General features: G+C 39.7%; 1 protein-coding gene across 1 annotated transcript in view; it reads left to right on the forward strand.

Moving 5' to 3' along the window:
* Positions 1-1,740: 1,740 nt before the first annotated feature.
* SGIP1 (SH3GL interacting endocytic adaptor 1) overlaps positions 1,741-23,100 on the forward strand; it is a 114,385-nt gene continuing 93,025 nt past the window's right edge. The window contains exons 1-7 of the mRNA XM_044914332.1: positions 1,741-1,845; positions 2,239-2,308; positions 3,902-3,965; positions 9,117-9,141; positions 15,804-15,860; positions 19,824-19,878; positions 20,803-20,978. Of these exons, the coding sequence (XP_044770267.1) occupies positions 1,741-1,845; positions 2,239-2,308; positions 3,902-3,965; positions 9,117-9,141; positions 15,804-15,860; positions 19,824-19,878; positions 20,803-20,978 (552 nt within the window). The remainder of the gene's footprint in view (positions 1,846-2,238; positions 2,309-3,901; positions 3,966-9,116; positions 9,142-15,803; positions 15,861-19,823; positions 19,879-20,802; positions 20,979-23,100) is intronic.

Here is a 23,100-nt window from a genome sequence, read left to right on the forward strand (position 1 = left end):
TATTGCAGTGATGAAACTTCTTCTTATTCTGTATTTTGTGTCTGTGCTATCACTGTTGTCAATTTCTGTGCCCATTGCTTTATTTTATTATCTGGTAATATCATATCTAGGACTGCCTATTTTGAAATGAGCTTTCCCACCCTCTTAAAAAATCAGACTATTTTTAATTTTGTTGTTGTTTCCAGACTTGACTAGCTCCTCTCATAACACCAAAGGAAACTAAAAGAAATCTAAATTAGGTGGAGAGGAGCTAGAGGCCCAGGCCAGACTTCGTCTGTGGCTGACCCAAGACTGCATTTCTGGATGCACAGAGGAGGATGTTCTCATTTCCACGACTTGGAAGAGAACAGTTGTAGCCCCAAATCATCAGGACAATAAAATTCTTTCTCTTAATATCTCTTTGTTTTGATATTGACAAGGGAATAGTTACTTCATTTCTCAAAAACAAGTGATTTTTTCCCCTCCCATTTTTGTTAAAAAATAGTTGACAAATATTCAGGACCCAGCCTAAAAACGATTATGCTGTAGAAATTGACTTTAAAATTTTTATGAAGTTCTGGAATCGGAAGTGGAAAATCATTGGCTATAGTGTTTTTGAAGCTTATTAGGTTATCAGACATAATGTCTTGAACTTGTTATTCCTATAAGATCTTTGACTATTATTATTCTCTTTTGAAAAATTTCTTTGAATATTTTTTAATGAACTCTCAAAAGTCATGACCACACTGTACATTCACTTTTAACACGGTTGGTATGATTGTTTCTTCCTAGATCTTCTCAAGGAGTTGTTAAGATATGAATAACTTCTACATCTCGTTACTTTGTTTGCTTTAGTCTTTCAGAGTTATCTTCATAATTTCCTAAATTTTTCAAATCTTTCCATTCCTCAAGGGTGAAAATATTTCCAATGTTTTCTTTTATTTGACATTTGATTAGTTCTGTTTTTCTGGAAGGTCACATCTTTGGTGTATTCCTTTATATATTCCATATATAGGAATGTATTCTAGGTACAGGAAATACAACTTTCTGTGAAATTAAAATTACAGATTGGCATAGCATTTTGTGAATGTGTACAAATTCTTTCATCCTTTATTATTGACTGATTTGTTATAGACTGAGAGAATGAAATACAAAGAGATATAACTTGTATTAAACCACACACTTAAAAATCTTTCTGGGGGCGCCTAGGTGTCTCAGTCCGTTAAGCTTCTGACTCTTGGTTTCAGCTCAGGTCATGATCTCAGGGTTGTGAGATCAAGCCCCACGTTGGGCTCCACATTCAGTGCGGAGTCTGCTTGTCCCATTCCCTCTGACCTTCCCTTCACCCTGTCTCTAAAATAAATAAATAAAATCTTTTTTAAAAATGACACTGGAAATGGACTTTGTCTCCTGAATCCTGATCCAGTGCACTTTTCACTGGAAAATGGACAATTCTTTGATGTTCATGACCTAGTTCATATTGGCCGTTGTCCAAATTTGGAGGTCAAAAACAGGACAGAGCTTATGGAAAACTATTATGCCCTGTCTGTTTCTAATTTAATACAAAAATTACTGGAATTTTTGTGTATTTTCTGATCTATTTGGTAGAGCATGCTGCCTCTTATCTCATGGTCAAATTATAGAAAATGAAATGACTTGAAAACATAAGATAATAATAGCATTTGTTTTATAGTCCTATAAAAATCAGTAGTGATTGGTGAAATATAGCATTCTTTGTAACCCCAAACCTGAATTAGAAGCATGGAGAAGTCAATTAAGAGACCCGAACCCAAGGAAAATTATGAGAAGAAAATGATGATTGTCACTATAATATTTTGTTCCTATAAGGGGATAAGGCAATTAGAGGTAAGAAGGAAGAAAGTTTTTAACAATTCAAATTGAAAATGAATGAGGGGAAGGTATTCCTAGATATTATGGGTGGGTAGTTTTAAATGTCAATAAGTTTTCCTATAAAGTCATGTGAAGAGTAATGAAGTAGAGCTTAGCTTAATGTGGGAAGAGATTTTTTTTAAACATTGATATTTTAAAGACCTAAGCGTCTTAAACGGAATGACTATTAAAATGCAAAATTAGACTGAACAGAGGCATTCTGGGGATTATATATAAGTAGAATCCTAAGAGCCAGATAATGAATGACTCAGATAATCTGAGCGGTTTGGGCTGACTCACATGTTTTGGAAGAAGATGTCATCAAGTCTCTGATTCTGTCAATGTTTTTCCCTTTGTTCCACCTGTTAGTGCCAAACAAATCCTGAAATTCAGGGACTTTTCCAGCTCCAATTTGCCAAAAAGACTTTCCAAACCACCAGTAACAAGTCTAAGGTTTTTTTTAAAAAAATACTTATTTATTTATTTAAGAGAGAGAGAGAGTGCTGGTGCACAAGCAGGGGGAGGGACAGAGGGAAAGAGAGAATATCAAGCAGACTCTCTGCTGAGTGTGGAGCCCAATGCAGGACTCAGTGTGGGACTCAGTGGAGGGCTTGTCTCACAACCTGAGATCATAACCTGCGCTGAAATTAGGAGTCAGATACTTAACCAACTGAGCCACCCACATGCCCCAACAAGCCTAAGGTTTTGAAATATATAGGTATTTAGTATATCTGAATAATACTAAGAAACACAAGTCACATATGTAATTATGGAACATGCAGGAGATAGGAATCCCAGATAGAGCCTTGATAGGATAGGAATGGAAGAACCAAGATTGGGTTTGGTTTGTCTAAGGTGTAAGAAAGGAAACTTGTTACCCCAATACTGCCTGTATGATGCTTCCTGGAAGATATTTTAAATCCATAAATTTTATCTGGCACCTCTACTAGGTGTAGGGAACATACAGAAGGGATCCTGGCTTCTGTCCTAGAAAAGCTCACAGTCTATGAGGGAAATTGACATAAGAACTAAGTGGAACATTTTGATATAATACATCTAAGAGCAACATTTTGGGAGAGGGTCACAGAATTGTCAGTTTCTTACACCACTAGGATTTCGAGGCTCTCACAGAGGAGGTGGCATTTGGCTGGGCCTTGAAGGATGATTTAAAGTTCTAAATATCTAAATAGGAAAAGCACTTCAACCAGAGGTAAGAACCACATATGGAAGAAAGAGATAACTGGAATACAGACGTTGGGATATGCTCAGAGAGTGGTTAATAATCAATCTCGTCACAGGATTGAGGAAGTAAAAAAAGATGAGTTGGGAATGTGGGACACAAAGGTGTGTCTGATCAGTGTAGCTCTCTTGTTATGGTTTACGTGACCTGTGTCTTGGAATTGTCCTAGTCTCAGGAATACACCTCACCCAAAAATTGCTATTCATCTAAATCTATGATTTGGTTTCTTGGCAAAAGACCAATTTGGTGATGAATAACAATAATCTAAGAAAAGCTTGCAATCTTTTCTATATCTGGCCCTGATCTCCTTTCCATTCTTTATATTCTTAGGTTGCTCAGAGTGCTAAGAACTTACAGTGCCGAGTCTTTGATAAACATCTGTCGAAAATAATGAGTCATATGCACGTGCACGCACAGACAGATACATACATACAAATGAAGAGATTTCCATTGCTTTTTAAACTTTCAAATTTAACTGGTGTGTTGCAACTTTAAAAATATCATTCCCTTGGGCACCTGGGTGGCTCAGTTGGTTAAGCGACTGCCTTCAGCTCAGGTCATGATCCTGGAGTCCCGGGATCGAGTCCCGCATGGGGCTCCCTGCTCGGCAGGGAGTCTGCTTCTCCCTCTGACCTTCCCCCCTCTCATGCTCTGTCTCTCTCATTCTCTCTCTCTCTCTCTCAAATAAATAAATAAATAAAATCTTTAAAAAAAAATATCATTCCCTTGAATGTTGCTAGGAATGTTCAAATAGAAAATAGATTTCCTTGACCCTTTGTTGTTTTCCCACAGGATTGAAAAAACGTACAAGGAAGGCCTTTGGAATACGGAAGAAAGAAAAGGACACTGATTCAACGTATGTACTTTGGGAGAGCACAACTGCTCAGGAGCAGCTGAGGGACCACACGTGGTTGTGTGGAAATGCAGATCTGGTGTGGTCAGCTGCACATCAGAATAAAGAGCCCATTAAAACGCTTATTTGGCTAGAATCCCTGAAAGAAAGTTAGAAAATGGGGAAGTCAACAGTTCTGTGGACACAGGTGAAACCGAAGAGGGCTACCTTTATTTCTCACCTTTAGCTTTTCATTCTGTACATTTTTATCATGCATAAATTTTAGCACAAGATCCAAAACCTGCTCTGTGTCTTTGTCATCCAAGAACTCATAAATCATGGGATAAAACATCTACCATACCAAAGAAATACCTTTCACATAACAAAATGTGATAACATAGTTGAAATGCCTCGTATGGTACCTAGAACTTAGAAATGCTTAGTAAATGGCAGTGGACGCTGGTCTGATTCTTACTAATACAAATTAATATGTGGTAAGTTCCTTATGAGCAATTAAAAATGAAATTTCATGGAAATTTGAGGGTGGGTAAACTCATGTTTGGACAGATGATCAGTGAAATCTCGGAGAGGGAGGAGCCTTGACTTTGGACTTGGGAGAAGATGAAGACATGCATCTCATGCAAAGGGAACAACAGCCAAAGCAGAGAGGTGGAAAAGTCAAGTAGGTATTGAGGACAAGATAGCTAGAATAGTTTGTCCACCTGATGGCTAAAGGGGAACGTGGGGATGGGAGGCAAAGCTAGGAAGGACATCAGGGCCAGATAGAAAGGTCTTTAAGGGCCAGGCTGAGGTGTCTGGGCTTCCTTCCTTAGGCAAGGAGCAACATTGAAGCCTTGAAGGTTTTAAACCAGACAGTGCAAAGAATTTTGTAAGGGGAGGAAGCTATCTTTTTGCCTAAATCTCACATGTTAAAATCTCCTGTTCTTACCTTTTCTTTATGCTTTTCTTTGGACAAATAATTATTTCATAGAAATTACATTTACCCTAGTTTTGCAAATTTTTCAAATGATTGAATTAGGAATGTATTTCTGAGAATTATATAATCTCCAGTAGTTCTTAAGAAATTGCCATTGTCTAAAAATTAACCAACCAGAATTGGTGATGGTATTTTCACCAGGAGCAGAAGACTGGGGCTCTAGTTCCAGCGCTGCCCATAGCTCCTTGGCCTTCGGGATCGATTTTCCTTTCCTGGGCCTCAGTTTACACTAGATGGAATCTGATTCCCCTAAAGGGCCAGACACTGTATCAGTTCATCTCTCAGCGACATCTGTCATCATCTATCATGTGCCACGTCTTGCGTGGGACACTACTGAACACATCTCAGGAGAACGTCATTAGCAAACACCAAACCATTTTTCTTTGAAGGCAGTGTCTGTAATGGACCACACATAGTCTTTGCTGTGTGAAGAAAGTTCAAAAGGAAAAAAAAAAACTCCCTCAAAAGGGGAAAGGAGTCAAACAACCTCCCCAGGGCAGGCTGGGCTAATTTGCAAGTGACCAAAGCATTGCTCTTCATCATCATTTCTAAGGGTGTGAAAATAAGGAAGTTATTCCTCATGGCTTTGGGTAGACACCCCATATCTCTCTGAAGCACTCCATCGAGACATGTGCTTGTAGAATCCTAACCATCTCTTCTTAGCTTCTTATCATTTGAGCACCCCAGCTTACTTATATCATAGCAAATTAGCCATCAACTAGTTCTACCAGCCATGATGGTCAAAGGACAGGCTGTTTAGTGTAAACCTTTGCTTCTTATGAACCCCTGCTCCCTAATTGGGTCATACATCATTCTTGCAAAAGGCTGGGAAGATGTTCCGGCAATTTGCTGTCCCTTCAGCTTTAGGCAATGCTTCTGTTTGCCTGCAATCATCAAAAGCTTGTTGATGCAAACTGTTCTCAGGACTGTCGCAACTCCGTGAGGGTTGCCAAGCAACCTGCTACTGTTAGCGGCCAACTATAGCTGATTGAACCTCCTTAGATAGACAGTGGGCTTAGGACCAGAGCTTCCTGATTTGATCATCGTTACAGTGTCTGATAGAGGAAAGGAGAGAGCTTCTAAGTGGCAGGCGCTGTGCAGGGTATTTTCTATGCACTGATATCTTTTTTAATCCTCACAGTGATTCAATAAGGTCAGAAGTAATATCTCAATTTTAGAGATGAGAAATCAGTGCCAAAGGGAATAGGTAACTCTCTGAAAACTATATGGAAAATAAGATTTGGAGCCAGTATTCTAGTCCGGCATCAAGTGCCCATTCCTTATCACCCAGAAGAAAAAGACTAGATGGGCAAAATTATCATCAAGACCAGTACCAGAGTAAAGAGAAGAGGCACTGGTTGCAAGGGGTAACTGACACTTCTTAAAATAGAGACAAAGGGCCCATGATCGATGATTAGTTTTAAAAGAGAAGTCAGGAAATATGAGGGGTCTGCTGTTAAAAAGAAAAAAAATATTTAAAAATATATCTAAAACTTCGTAAGAGGGGGTGAGGAAATGAATTGAAACACGTTCAAGAGTCTGAGACTGCTAACATCGCTCTACTCCCCATCCTAGGTCAGATTGTATAATAATTTTATTCTAGATAACATTTCATGAATATTTACTATATTCTAGGCACTATTCCAGGCTCTTCACTCCTATTAACTCACTGAATCCTTTAATAGGCCCATGGGGTACATGCCAATTTCATGACTATTTAGTAGATGAGGAAACTGAGACACGAAGGGGTAAAACGACTTGCCCAAGGTGAGGCAGTTAGGCATCTAGGTTGATTGAATCCGGGCAATCTGGCACCACAGCCAGTGATCTGCACTGCCACTATGCTAGCAAGCACCAGCCCCATCCCATCAATGGTTAAGACAAAGGCAGAACAGGACCCAATGCTGCCATGTACAATTACAGTGTTTCTGATTCAAATTTTTGAAATGCCATCCTTATAGTTGCAATATGCATGAGGTCAAGTGGCCTCTCATTTAAATCCCCTATGGATATACCCTCGTACCTGGACCAATAGTGGGCAATGCCACAACCAGGCCTTTCTCCAGAGCCTGGTCTTCTCTACATCTATGACTTGATGCCTGCAAAGACATCCCCACAAGGATCAGTGCCTTTGGATATATCCTACCCCAAAGTTGATGCAATCACCTCTCTCTCAATTCATTTAGCACAGGTTTACTATCTGAGTAAGAAGGGCTCATTTTTTTTTTTTTTTTTTTTTTGTAGTGTATAGATCTGAAAAGGGAAAGCTGGTTTTGAAGAGTGTGTCAGTACCTTTTCTCTGTGCTTTCTATCCAACCTGGGCTTATTGTGGCCATGGTAACCCACTGGATGTACTCGCCTGTCTCAATCTTTTTATGATGAGCATGTCTTCATTATTTCTATCCCCTGATTCTAGTCTAGTGCCTGGCCCATTATAAGCACTCAATATTTGTTCAGTGAATTATAACTTTTATCAATTTTTATCTTCCTACCTTTCTATTTAGGTGAAATTTCTTTGAACCAACTAATTCCCAGAGCCAGGTCAACTTCCAAGGGTCTTTTAATATCTGGATCCTCTCTGCTTCTAGCCCATGTGTCACTGATTCGCCTCTGCATCCACATGGACACAGAACTGGTTATGAAAAATGGTGTACCCCCCCCCACATGTTTTGTAATCCAAATGGAATATCCTGCTAAATTTGAAGGGGATGTTAGTGGGAAAGGGGAATCACATCTTGGAGCCCAGAAGATGTGCCACCCACTCTCTGCATCTCTCTTTCTTTCTCCCTCTTCCTCGCTCCCTCTCCTCTTTCCTCCGCCCCACCCTATGAATCAATAAGGAATGTTATTACCTGGTCCCACATCCTAAAGAACAGTTTCAGCCACATTAAACTCCACAAAACTTCAGAGTTTACCTCAAGCACTCACTAAATTTTTCTTCCAAACAATGCAAGTCCTCATCTAAACATAATTCTGATCTCCATGTTAATAGAATGACATTTTTCTAGCTCCTTACAGAGTGAACTAAAATAGGAAGTTATAAAGTGACGGTGATTACCTTCTCACTTCTCCCTTCCTCTGGCCCCTCCAGTTCAGTTTCCCAGAGTAACAGTCATATTACTTGCTAGGAAGTCTAACGTGACTGCGAGTGGTCAGTTTTGTGTTCTCAGCGAGGAGACATCATGAAAGAGGAAAAAAATGATAAAAAATGAACATTTGTATGTGTCAGGAACTAATTATAAGTTCTTTATATACGTTATCTTATTTAAACAGGGCTTAGAGAGATTAGGTAATGTATTCAAGGTCACAGAACTAATAAGTGATGGAGTCTGGATGCCCAGATTCATCCTACTCTAGAAGCCTTACTCCTAATCACCCTTACCACACAATGTCACCATGGATTACCTATCCTGGACTTTGGTCATCAGTGTGAGCCTTTTAGCAAACACTGTCCTCCATTTCCTGCTCTCCTATAATTAAAGGAACAGTAAGTATAGAAATAGGGAAAAAAAAATACAGATTCTCAAAGTGAATAGAAAGATACCACAGGAGTTCTTTCTATAGGGGGAAATTCAAGACCACTCCCAGGGGAGAAGATGAGAGAGGACAAGTCAGTTTATGTTCCTCGTGGTAGTTTAAATGGGGACAGCTGGGTGGGACAGACTCTTAAACTTTCCTCTCAAAAGTGGACCACGACACTGTACCAGCAACGTGTGCTGTTTGGACACCGGCTTTTTTTTTTTTTTTAAGATTTTATTTATTTATTTGACAGACAGAGAGACAGCAAGAGCAGGAACACAAGCAGGTAGAGTGGGAGAGGGAGAAGCAGGCTTCCCGCTGAGCAGGGAGCCCGATGTGGGGACTCGATCCCAGGACCCTGGGATCATGACCCGAGCCGAAGGCAGACGCTCAACGACTGAGCCACCCAGGCGCCCCTGGACACCGGCTTTTAATGAGAATCTGCACTCCCCCACCCCCACCCCACACACAGACACACATCCCATACTCAAATATCATTCAACAAATTTGTTTTGATTTAGTTTTCATTAGCCGGGTTCACTGCGATGGGAATGCAGGAAAGGGTGAGAGAGGTGGTTTGTGAATCTTATTGTTGTACGTTAGTCTATGTAGCAAGAATGATTCCTTTTCCTAATAGCTACCAATTTCTTTTTTTACAGAGGTTCACCAGATAGAGATGGAATTGTAAGTATTTAAATGACCATTTCCAGTAGGTTTGCACTTCAATATATACTATGTTGAAATTTCTTAAAGCCCCCCCCCCTTTTTTTCTTTTGGGAAAAAATAGCCTAAATGACTTTTTAGACCTCATGCTGTTGTAATTTTCTGTAGTAATTGAATGGGACATATAAATGCAGTCTTGGTCAAGTTAAACTTACTTATTGCATTCACCTAAAACCCTGCCCCAGACTAGGCGAGCAAACCTCATCGATATGGTGGCTTAGAAGCCAGACAGTTCCTGCAGGGGCTGCTACCATTAACTGTTATTTCATTTCCAATTCAATGATATAAAAACTTATTATGTGAGAATGTTTTTCTCCAACAGAGGCCACAACGTCATAATGGAGCTGAGATCCAGTAAAATTGAAAGAAGCTTTTCCCCTTTAGTTGAGTTGTAGATACATTTTCTATATTAAATTCCTAAGTAGGGAATGGTCTCGAAACCACTTATGCCTGAATTTACAGCCTGAAGGAAGAAAGTGTCTCCACTGGGTTTAGGCTTAATAGTAACTCTGACTCCTTGTTAGCCACTAGATTTCTTGCCTTTTTAAGAAGTCTGTTGCACACGGGCTTGGATTGATCTGAGTTGAGCTTATGGGAGTCTGTACCAACTTCTAAAATGACTTCCTTTGAATCTAAATCAGATGCCTATTCAGAAGGTTCCAAAGAACAGCTGTTACTGAAAAAAAAATGGGCTCACATTAGGCTCATTGGACTGGAGTGGGGACTAAAATAAATCTGGTGGTTAAAAATATGTATTTTTTGGAAAATCGCCCTTTATATTATTATACCCAAATTGAGGTGTTAGTTGCAGCTATCGCAGAAGATCTTCTTCCACACTTGACTCAAGGTTCGGAGCTTTGGGGTCCCTTTTGCATTCATGTAGTTCTCGCCATGAAATGTTAAGAACATAGACTGAAATTGATCAGACATTGGGTAACACTATAATCAAGGCTCTATTCAGCAGGGGAAAAAAAAGACCCAGAAGACTCAGCTTCTCCTCACCTCTTGCTTCTGGCTCAGAGCCCTCTCGTTAACTCTGTCTCAGGTACTCTCTGCTTCTGTGTCTTCTCTCTGCTTCTGTCTTGGTCCCCTCCTGGGTTCTCTCATCCCCTTCATTCTGACCTCGGCAAGCCTCTGTTAGCTATTCTCTGTTTTCTGTCCCTGCTATTCCCAGGCTGGACTGCTGTCTCCTGCTTCTCTCGCTCTGCCACCCTCAGGCTTGTCCTTTTTTTCTCTGAAGCCCATTCCCTCCTGTCCTACCCACCTCCTCATCCCCTAGCCCTTCATTGTCTCTGAGGCCCCATTGCTACCTCAGTGTTCTTTGCTCTTCTAGGGACCACCCGTTTAATTCTCTGGTAGAATACGCAGCCCTGGCATGTAGGTACAGTCCTGGCATGCAGTTGGCCATTATGAGTATGCGCTGCATTAAAGAGCCCAGCCGTGATTCTGCAGGCGCATGGACACTACGTCAGGGCTCCATACCCGAGTTCCCTGAGTTCTCTTTCTCCGCCACCATTCCAAGTCATATAAAGTTATTTATCGACCATTGTCCCCTCCTTGTCCCCTAATTGGAAATGCCGTAAATATCACCGGTCATGATTTTAGGAAAAAAGAATTGCTTAATTTTGATTTCTCAGGAAATAAAGCAGACCTGTTTGGGGAAAAAAAAAAAAAAAAGGCTCCATTCGAAATAAATGCCATGTTCTCAGAAGCAAGGTGTACAGCTTCCTAGGTAACTGGAAATTATTAGGCAGCTGCTAGTTTTACCATTTGGAAATACTCCCCAAATATTCCTCGTTTACTGGGGTCACCAAATTTTGAGAACTCCTTATCACATCAGTGCTATAGGAGGCCAAGTTTCTGTTTGCATTCAGTCCTTGGAGATCTCAATCTGACTTTCTTTCAAACTCAGACTGATGTCTTTAATGCCTTGTGTCTGTGAACCCAGACACACTTTCTTTTACCTTTTACCTGGCTGACTGAGCTTCCAAATTACTGTCTTTTGAAAAGTATCTGAAGCTGAAAGGTATGGTTTCACTGATGTGGTTCGCAAACTACAGGTGATGGTGCACACGCTTAAGGCTTATAAATGGCTTTGCAATAAGTTCAATGTACTGATGCTTATTTAATTTGTTTCTCAAAACTTAACGAAGCCCATCGCTGGTGACAATGCTTTTGAGGGGTAGTCTACAGAGGCTTCGTGGCAGGGCTGCATGTATGAAGGCGGGCTCGCCTTGCTCCCCACTGGTGAATGTGATCCCCAGCAGAGCTGCCTGTCATGATGTGTGAGACTTCAGGCAGCTGCGTGTGACAATGCATTCTAACCTAGAGACAAACTCTACTTTGTGCAGGATGCACTCAGACTTTTTCCTAAGCAGTTCAGATTTCCATCCACACAGATTGGGGGCACAGGGATTCACAGCCATGGCTGGGAGGAGATCTCTGCTCATCCCGAACACGTGTGCAGGAAAGGGCCCAGATTTGGCGCTGTCAGCTGTAGACGCTGTACGTATTGCCAACCCTCAGCAAGGCTTTGATAAAGGGGAAGATACGGTAGAGCTAGACTTGTCAGACTTCTTTTTATTGGAAATATAAGCATTTTTATTGGGTCTCTTCGGTGTGTCCTCGTGTCTGTTCTCTACCTAAAAATTAAGTGCTGGCTGAATGAGGACTAGATCCACAGAAAACCTAGTGCCTGGGATGCATTTCCTTCTTCTCCCTTCTTCTCCTGGCCTAGCCACACTGGCCTGCTGAATAGAGCCTCATTATGGGCCCCAAAGTCCACTCTTTGCTTAAGGAACCCTGCCAAGATTGGTAGGCCCTAAGATTTGGCCTAGAAATTGTTTCTTCTATGGTATGCTTGCTGACTCCATGTGATTCTTTATATGTGTCTTGAAGAACAAACAGATCCTTTAACAACTTTTTTCTACATGAAAACAATCAATTCCAGCAGCCCAGCCCACATGAACCACCCTACAATAACAAAGCAGAGTGTGCGCGTGAAGGAGGAAAAAAAGTTTCGGTAAGGAAACAGATTTTAGTTTAAAATTTCCAAGGGGTTGTAGAAACAGTGAGTAAAATCCCAATTTGAAATTTGGAAAAAAGCAGTAGCATTTATTTAATCAATTTAAGAAGACTTTTTTAGGTATTTCCAAATTACTCTTGAATATCCAGGACCGATTTTTAAATCAGCCGTATAGACCTTATATATTGACGTCCGAAAATACTTTTAAAGAGTGATCGGGTATAAAAAGATATGTGTTTCCTTTGCCTTAGATAAAGGACAGGGACTCAATTTTTTAAAATAATATGCTATCTGTAAGAAAGCTTTGGCTATAATATAAACATCACCTTACAAAATGAGTAGTCATTTGTGAGGATAAGCACCATCTCAGTAACATCAGAATTTGGCAGGACCTTGGCTTGTGGGAACCAATACACTTGACCAAAGGATGGTGAGTCAGGGATGCTGATCCAGGCCCAGACTATATGGCAGCTATTGCTGGCTTGTCCAATATGGTAGCCACATATGCCTATTCAAAATTCAGTTCCTCGGATGCACCTGCCACGTTTCAAGTACTCTATAGCTACTTGTGACTGCTGGCTACCATGTTGGACAGCACACATATAAAATATTTTCATCTTCACAGACAGTTCTATTGAACTGTGCTATTTTATAGGATTATTTACAAAGTGAGTCAAGTCTTGCCCCAGTGGCAAGAAGATAATATTTAGGTAGTATATCATGTATCTTTAATACTTCATGTCCAAGGAACACTATGTGGCCATGAGCTGACCTTGGAAAAGAGGAGCATTCACAGTGGAAATTGAGAACTTTGATGAATGTATAATTGAACACAATTGTTACTACATTTATTGGTTTAGCCCATCAATCTGAGAGCAGATAATAAGCCTGGCTAAAGTAAAATACCTATTAAAGCATGACTAACATTGATATGAGCCTCAATTATCTTTAAATAACAGTCATATATTCAAATTAGAAAAGTTACTTACGCTAATGTAGAGTTTTAGAAAATACAGAAAAGAAAGAAGTAAAAGAATACACAGCTTCAGCTCCCAGAGAAAAATCACTGTTTATGTGTTAGTGAATATCCAATATTGCTTTTACTATGAAGCCTAGTTTTTAAATGATATTTTCCTATTTATATTCTTTCTTGCTTCCTCAGTGTTTTCCAACTGAAAGTCAAAAGAGCCATTACCTTCCCTATTACTACTATGAGCTGTTCCTTGCTTCAGTGGTTTAACCAGGAGAATTGCTTTTTTCTTGGGGTTTGACCAGAAGAATTTCAGCAAGGCTCTAGCCAAGCTTTAACTTGATAATTTCCACTTGTGAAACCAAATATATCTGTAATAATCTGCTAGCATGAATGAGGCCAAATTGTCAGTTCCTCTGATAAAGCCGTGTGTGTTTGCTGCTATCTGCCCAAGAATGTATTGTTTATGATTTGTTGTTTGTGTTTGGTATTTGTGTTAAAAATGTTCCTAGTTTAAAAGAAATTTTCTTTTTATAGGTTTTACTTTCTCTTCATCTCAATCTTCTATATCAGTTTCCATGGAAACTGGGAAGTTTTCACTCAGCCCAGATCTAGAAAATTCAGGAACTTTTATTCATAATGTTGAAGATATGTTCTCAGGAAAGATACACACACACACACATACACACACTTACTTATTTATTTAGCTGAACATATAAACTATCTGGGTTGTAAAGGGCTTTGGTTATGGAGACGAGACTATTATAGAAGCAAACTGGAATTTTGAACTCAGTAATTCACCTAATCTGTTTGGTTTTTAGATAACAATCCTTTGTATTGAAGAATTGTTTAAGAACCAAAAGGTATATTAATAGTGGTACTACAGTGATCACAAAATTCATGGGTTTAGTTCTTTGGAATCAACTTAGTTCATTTGATTTCCCATTATTATAAATTAAATTTGTATATTGAATTTATTAATATACTTGTTAAAGATTTGGAGAATTTTGCAAAGAAGTCATATGGAAACAGATTGGTAAAGTAGGAATTAAAAAAGAAAGCAAATATGACAAAAAGAAAATAGGAACCATGCCCATTCTCCATGGGAGAGATTTTTTTATTATTAGATAGCACATTATGTAATGAACCATGTCCTTAACTCCATAGCTTATAGAGGTACAAGATTGATGTGGCAGGTTTTAAAAATGCCCTTTGTTCAAAGTAGGGAGAGTATCACCGAAACACTAACTCAATAAAGGCAATTCTGTGAGAAGGCTAAAATGATGTAGTCTGACAAAGTATATAATCTTTGCCAGGAGCAAAACAAAGAAGAAGAGGGTCATAGAGCCTATGCTCCTGGGTGCTGGAGGCATGGCAGAAGTCTTGTATTTGTACACTCTAGTGTACAGGAAGGGAGGGGCATGGACGTAATATCTACGCTTTACCCACTATTCACCCTCACGAAACTGCTGGTTCTTAGAATGCCCAGTCCAACATCCAATGAATACTGACCAGTGACGATGGTTACTAGGTTGCCTCTAATTGGCTTTCTAGCGCTACGCGTACACGAAAGGCTTACTTCTCCTACCTATTTGTCAAATTAGGTGTTAGCTGTTCCCATTGTAGTTCCAGTGGACTTTATCTGTGATTGTAAAATCGGAAGTCCTGTCCTCACACCTCATGCTTCACCATTTGATATGTGCTGTTCTGAGACCTGCTAGTGCTCGGTGACATACCATTGTTCCATGTGCTAAGTACGGGAATGTTGTTGAATGGACTCTCCATTACCAACCTGGTTTGTGTTTTTGTCCTTTGCTCACAAAAAGTAGGGAATCCTAGAAATTTCTATTTGTATGATGCCACATCCTTGCTCAAGTGCTTGTGGCCATTATCATGATTGTTCTAGGTGCTAAAATAGAACTTGAATAGAATCCAGAGAGAGTAATGCTGATATCTAGTCATCTTTCAATGATGTAGCCTTATGGAGGCATAGAACACACAGATGACAGAAATCCACAATCAATCCTTGAATCCTATTTTAATAACTTGATAAGAAAAGCCACTTGAAAAGAAGATCAACACTATTTTTAATACCTAGAAGCTGAATTAATTTGGAGTTCATTTCCTTTACATTCTAGCAAGGGGGTGGTTAGGGAAAAGTTGAGTCAGTGTTAGAAAAGCTAAAGGAGGATTAGTTAATGACTTGAATACTCTTTAGACATGTTGGAACTAATTGTATGTGAGAGCAACATAGAAGTCAAAATCTTAGAGAGATATATATATATCTGATTATATCCCCTGAAGGTATAGAAGATTAAATTATAATGTAGGTACTTCTGATTTTACTGAATAAAATTTGAATAGCTAGCTGTTACTGTCCCTGTGCTTAGGTATCCTACAGTCTTTTGTGAAAATAAGTACTTAAGCTCTTTTATGCAGTGTCACGGCAGCTCAATTAACCATTCAGTTACACCGATGTGGTTGCTTAAAAGGCTGCTCTAATTTGTCTTTCCAGTGCTGGATTTTGATAGCTCTTGCTAAATACAGATAAGAGTTAAGTGTTCTTTGTTCCATTTTTTTTTTAATTCAAATGTTTCTCTTCTAAATTTATTTTCAAATTTATTGCAGAAGAAAAGCAATGGGGCACCGAATGGATTTTATGCGGAAATTGATTGGGAAAGATACGTGAGTATCAGAAAATTGTTTTTCTTTATTATTTCACTATTTGAAAATGAGTTGAAACATTCTTATAATACAACATAGAAATAAGTGAACATTCTCTATCTCATTAGGAAGTGCCTGGCACACTTAGGGTGGTATAGAGGTTAAGAGCACTAGAGTCTATTACACTGGGTTCAAGACCTAGCCCTTCCATATGTCAGCTGTGTATGGCTTTGGGATGGTTGTTTGCTGACCAGCAGAAATGAGGTCAGTAGTTACTTTAGAACGTTGTTGAAAGAATTCAATGAGCTAATTATTTGAAGGTTATTTCAGTACCTGCCTAGCCTGTGATATGTGTTTTTAAAAATGCTTTTTAAAATATTGACTCCAGATTTTGCCATCCTGGTTCTTTTTCTAAGCGGCTTTGAGAATCAAGTCAAGTCAAGGTAACCTCTGGGGTTTGGTTCCATGGTGTCTTAGTCCATTCAGGCTGCTATAACAAAAATACCATAACTTAGTGGCTTGTAAACAACAAAAATTTATTTCTAACAGTTGTGTAGGCTGCAAAGTCCATGGTCATGGTGCCAGCAGATTTGGGGTCTAATGTGTCTGGTTGAGGGCCCACTTTCTGGTTCGCAGATGGCACCTTCTAGCTGTAACCTCACTGGGGATCTCTTTTGTAAGGGCACTAACCCCAACTGTGATGGCTCCTCCCCAATGCCCTAATCACCTCCAAAAGGTCCCACTTCCTAACACCATTACTTTGGGGTTAAGATTTCAACGTATGAATTTGGGAGGAACACAAACATTCAGACCATAGCACAAAACAATTACTAGAGCCTCATGGTACAAACTTTTCCCAGGTCAAGTGGCAATCACTTGATGCTTTCAGGGAGTGAGGGTGACTCTCATCTGAGATCTAAACTCTCCACCTGATTCCCCCGGAAACTGATTTACATCATCAACATCCACTTCACCAACCACAACAGGACAGCCACAGTCATTCTTGGATTTTTAATCATATAAAATATGTAGATCATATTCACATCAAAGATCACTTCTATTGTATAGCAGGTGCCCAAATTCACAATTCCTACAAAATGCTTTTGCACTTATATCCATTAGATGAATGTCTTGACCCAACCTCTCCTATCATAAAGGTTAATCTTGATGTTAAAGCTTTTGTATATTTCTTAGTAATAATTTTATTTTTACAATAAATAATTGAATATTCACTATTAGTCAGTCATAATATTAAATGCTGTGGAATCCTTACCACCTTAAAAATCAAATACATTATTTGCATTTCATAGAAAAGAAAGCTGAGGCTCAGAGAGGTTAAATTCTCAATACCTCCCCACCCCTCCACTCTAAAGCGTGTCACTCTGCCAAACTCATCACCTGATCTTCTCATATCTGTTTCCCAGGATTGGGATCTTTTAGATATTTTTAGCAGTTCAGCTCCCTAAAATCTATGCCAGTTCCCATGTTACCCTAAATTCAAATAGTTCACAAATAATGTTATAAGGGAAACTACTAAATATTAAGAAAATGTGATTTATTTTCCCAGAGTTAATCCGTCTTTACCTAGAAAGACTTTTGTTGTATTGTGTAGGATTCTTTAATACACAGAAATGGGATACTCTAAGCAAACAAGAAGTATGACAATAAAAATACCAAATTACTCATCAAATCACCTATTACCCCATCTAAAACCTATACTCTAGTGCTATCCCTTGTCAACATGTGAATCCTTAAATGAAGCATAACTTCCCTCATATTTGTTCAGTCCTGAAAACTAATTAGGTCACATAGGAATTGTTGTGGTAATTCTACATTAGGCACCACTTTCTCTAAGTTAAAAGAAAGGTTTTATTCTTTTTTTTTTTTAAGATTTTATTTATTTATTTGAGAGAGAGAGAATGAGAGAGAGCAAGCACATGAGAGGGGGGAGGGTCAGAGGGAGAAGCAGACTCCCTGCCGAGCAGGGAGCCCGATGCGGGACTCGATCCAGGGACTCCAGGATCATGACCTGAGCCGAAGGCAGTCGCTCAACCAACTGAGCCACCCAGGCGCCCCAAGAAAGGTTTTATTCTTAAGAGATGATGTCATCTTGCTTTTGACAGAGAAAGGTGAGAAAGGGAAGGCCCCGAGGAGGATGTGACCTTTAAGCAGAGCCCTTAAGTATGGGAGGGGTTCACTGGCTAAACATTTGAAGGAAGAGAATTCCAGGCAGAGAGAATGGCATTTATGAGGACCCTGAAAGGGGAAAGTGCTTGCATATTCAGACCATAAACGTTAACAATGGCAAGAAGACCGTGCAGCTGAGGGGCATCAGGGAAGGGGCTCTCAGACCTGAGCCAGGGCCGTGGGCCACACAGAAGCACTGGGCATTTATTCTAACTTCATAGAAGCTAGTGAGAAGCCAGGGACAAGATTTTAGCAGGGAAGTGACCTCAATACAGTTGCATTTTTGAAAAAGTAACCTTGAGTACTGAAGAAGGACAAGAGGGAGACAATGAATGCTTAGGAAATGGTGGCTTTTCCATAGCATTCAGGCCTTCTTTCTCTCCATGGTCATGGCATTTTCATCACTTCGGTGACTCCACAATCTCTCCTTCCGGCTCTGTCCTTTCTCACTTCCAGGCCTATAACTTCACCTTTAAAAGGGTCGCCCTTGAATGGCTTCACCTTCATCCTTTCTAGGGCATAGGGTGTAGTCTCAAACACCTGGAGTCAAGGCACACAGGTCTGCCGTTTGCTGGGTGTGTGTCCTTGAGGAATGGCATCTCATTTCTCTTACTTTCCTCCTTGGTGAATGGGATAGTTCTTTCCACGTGGGATTGTTATGAAGGTTCAATAAAATAAAGTGTGTGTTATAGTACTTACCATATAATAGGAACTCAAAGATGATAATACTAATCTCAATCATGCAAACTGTCTTTTATCCTTCCTCCCTTTGAAAACGTTAGTTGTCTGCTGTTACAATTAGTTCAGTCAGGAATACCAGCAGTGTCCCACGATTTGAGAATAGAAATCTTGGGGTCTTCTTGACCCTTCCCTCTCCTTTTTCTCCCATGACAGATGTTACAAAGAACTAAGCTTATCCTTACAAAAGTCCTTGATTCATCACTTCCCACCACCACCAACATGGTCTCGTATTCTTAGCACATCTTCCCTGAATTGATACAAGTATTTTGAATGAGATTTCCTTTCTCCAGTTTCTTCTGCTCACAGTCTATCCTGAAGCATACTTCCAAAACACCTTCAGAAGCCACTTTCTACCCTGACTGAGAAGCTGCAGTAGCTACATCAAGTTTGAATCCTTCCTCCAGCACGTTGGCCATCCGTGGTCTTATGTCCGATGTTCTCCCTCTGTGCAGCTTCCATTCCAGCCAGTTGTTTTCATTGTTGCCTCTCCCTTCCCCCATCTGAACCATGCCGTCCATTCCTACGTCAGTGTCTCAGCACAGCCTCTTGTTTACCGCTGCCTCCCCTCTGCCCTCTTTACCTGTCCTGAGAGGCACAGGCAGACCCCTCGGATTCTTTCAAGCTTCATTAACTTCCTCTTCCTCCAGACTCCTATCACTGATGATTTGTGTTTTATATTTCACTTTTTAAAGTGTTTTGCCTACCAAAATACCTTTCCATTTTCCAGAGGAAAAATAATTTGCCTTTTGTCTTCCCCCGTGTTGCTTAGCACAGTCCTTGGCTTACAGGAAACGCATAAGAAATTATCTTTGAATGTTTTCTTTCATTGACAGTGGATTCCCTAGTTTGTTTTTCTGATAGGAAGACTCTCCAAGTATCCTTCAGTAAATATCTACACATATACTGCTCAGCATTCACTTCCAAAGGTTAAAATCCTCACCTTCTAAAATAAGAGACATATCCATATCTTTAAATAGCAGTCTCTAGAAGGAAAATGAACAGTTCCTTGATTATCGTCAGACTAATAAATGCTTAATCTGTGCTTGTATTTTGTAGAACTCTCCTGAGTTGGATGAAGAAGGCTACAGCATCAGACCCGAGGAACCTGGCTATATCCTTTCTTTATTTTAATCTTCATTTTCTCTAAGAAAATGCTATGATAAGTTCAGATTTTGAAAAGGTGCTGAAATAACCCAAGTTTCCCGACTCCTGTCATCCCTAATATTAGAAATAAATAAACAGCACAGAACAGCCTGATCGCTAACAAGTAGGCATTTTGTCTTGATCTATTCATAGAAAAGAGAGAGTGGAGAAACAGAAAAATGTGCTGAGAAACAATTGTGCAAACCACGGGTACTGGGTTGTCTGCTAAAACCTGATATGACCATGTCACTTACCATGGCTAGAAAATAACTCTCACCTGTGCGCTCCCCACAAACCAGCTCTGGGCAGAGCATCTCTGAATCACTGAAATTCCTCAGGAATTGTTCCCGAGAGTGGCTTTCCTCTCTCAGTGGACGGGGAAGCTCACATGGGCTGTCAGTGTTTGTGCTGAATGGGACATCACAAATGGCCACCTGCAGCAAAAATGTAGGACATTAAACTATGGCTCCTGGAAATTCACCATCCTTAATCATGTTCCAAGGAAAGGTGAACAAATTCGAACGCTTTCTTGATTTTTTTTTTAAAGATTTTATTTATTTATTTGAGAGAGAGAGAATGAGAGACAGAGAGCACGAGAGGGAAGAGGGCAGAGGGAGAAGCAGACCCCCTGCTGAGCAGGGAGCCCGATGCGGGACTCGATCCCGGGACTCCAGGATCATGACCTGAGCCGAAGGCAGTCGCTTAACCAACTGAGCCACCCAGGCGCCCGAACGCTTTCTTGATTTGCTCTTTTATTCGTCTGTGTATTTTGCTTTGATTTTCTGCCATCTAAGGATACTTTGCTGCCTCTGTGTGCAAGCACTCTTGTCTTATACTCATCATTGCTTTTCCCAGTAGGAAAAAGAGTTACATATCTTTAACTGTGTTCTACCTACCAAAGGAAAGCACTTTTATTCTTCGAGCGAATCGGAAGAGGAAGAAGAATCCCACAAGAAATTTAATATCAAGATTAAGCCATTGCAATCTAAAGACATTCTTAAGAATGCTGCAACTGTAGATGAGCTGAAGGCGTCCATAGGCAACATTGCACTTTCCCCATCACCAGTGGTGAGTGGTTTTATGTCGAGTTTTGGCGAGTCTGGACAGACAGCTGTGTTCCGCCCAGACGTGTTAAGTAGATCAGAAACTCTAAGCAAGAGGCTGCATATGGTTACCCTTTTATGAACTTTGTAAACCTTAAACAGCTCATTCTGTTTTAGAAAGTTATGCTGATTTTATATTGCAGCTCTTGTGCTTTTCAAAATGGTAGAAATGCATGGGACCACATTTCTTTTTGACTTACTCTCCTGCAAGCATTTGAAAAAGAAACAAAACATTGTTTTGTTTTGGTATACAGAAATATACCAATTTCTACAATTTGTTCTCCATTCTCCCAGTTCCCCTCTGCTACACTTCTGCAGCTGCTGAATTCTGAGTTCCAACATGTACACTATTTTCTCAGTGGTGTTTGATAAATGCTACAACTATTTTCTAAAAGTAGCTGTGAAGAGTAGATGAAGGTTCTCAAAGGAGCAGCTAATATGTTCTTGGCATCTTCTTCAGAAAGATGTGATCTTCCTACAGCATCCTCCCTGAAAGAGGTAGTTAATAAATGCTGGACCATTTCTGAGATGATTTTAAAAGTATGTCAGCTAAACTTTCTAGAGAAGTTGTAATCATCTATCCTTTCAGAATAAATATTTGCCTGTCTGGGATGAATAAAATCTATAATGATGCCTTCTTTAGAACTTAGGGCTTATAATGGCCTTTATCACTACTGTTAGTGATGAATACAATAATTGCTATCAGTAATCAACCACCGGAAATGATATTTCAGGTAATTTTTAATCATATACTCACTTGGTATTTCAAGGTGTCTCCCTGGAAAAAAAGAGGCATGAAATATATTAGTTTTCTTTCCATTCTGCAATGGAAAGTACAGATTTTAAACTCATAGGTTGGCCTGTAATACCAGTGATTTCTAGTTAGAGGAGCATTTTAAATGCATACACTTTCACTTTTCAGTTGACGTCTTTCAAATCATTTTTCACTTACTGAATTGTTTTTTTTTAATTAATTATAGAAATTTATCTAGACGCCTGAAACCCGTTTATATTCACTTTTCTGTAGGGTCTAATAAAGTTAGTGGGCATTTGGAAGTTATCTGGGGGTAAGCATCAGAAGATAAGATCATGGGATTAAATGAACAAATTTACGTGAAAGAAAACTTACTAAAACAGTTGCAGACAGGCAGTATGGATTTGCTGAAAGCAGAGGGGCATCTAGGAAAGAAGAAGTCCCCTCTATCAAAAAGAATATATAAGCCCAAGTCATCTGGGAGATATTCCTCCAACCAGATATGTTGCTGGTGGTGCAGCCAGAAGAGTGGTGGTTTACTCTGAGCTCTTCTCAACACCTATTTTTAAGGTAATGTCTTGACATGATGTGGTTAAGACTGATGAAAAGATTTTCGGGAAAGGAGTATGAAGAGTAGATGGAGACACCCAGGGAAAGTAATTATGGAGTTAGGCTGTTTCTGCATACCAACACCACCACAAACCAATGGACTCTCGGATCCGCCTACCACCACCACCCCTGCACCCCCAGCTTGCTCCCTCTAATATGAGAACCTGGCTCTGTCCTTAGTATGATTCCCAAACATTTGTGATTTTTGATGTTTAGTATAGGGGAGTGAGCTGTTATTGCTACTTTAGGGAAAGGTATGCGTGTTTCTGGATATACCTAAGTAAAAAGAGAGATTAGAACTGAAAACATATTCTTGGTTTTAGAATCCTTACCCTCTTCTAGGTAACCCATGTGTACCTATAGTTCACAAATGATATATGCAGTATGTTATCTCCGGAACCAGATAAGTAGAAAAAACCTTCTGAAATCCAGTTGGTGCCATAATAAAAATGGCAAATCCTTTGTGCAACTTTAGATGTTTCCATCCAGACAATCGGACATTTATATGTCTACACTGAATTCAGGTGCAAAAAGAGAAATAGAGCCTATGCTAGTTAATAATATATCAATATATTTCACATAGGCTACAGTTGTTATGTTACAAAAGCATCAATCATTACACTAATAGAAATAGAGGAATTTCCAAATGGTAAGCCATTCATAACAATGGCTTATGTTGGATTTCTAATTTCTATTTCTTTTAAGGAATTTTAAGATTAAGTTG

Source organism: Neomonachus schauinslandi, chromosome 4, assembly GCF_002201575.2.
Source record: "Neomonachus schauinslandi chromosome 4, ASM220157v2, whole genome shotgun sequence".
Classification (NCBI taxonomy): Eukaryota; Metazoa; Chordata; class Mammalia; order Carnivora; family Phocidae; genus Neomonachus; species Neomonachus schauinslandi.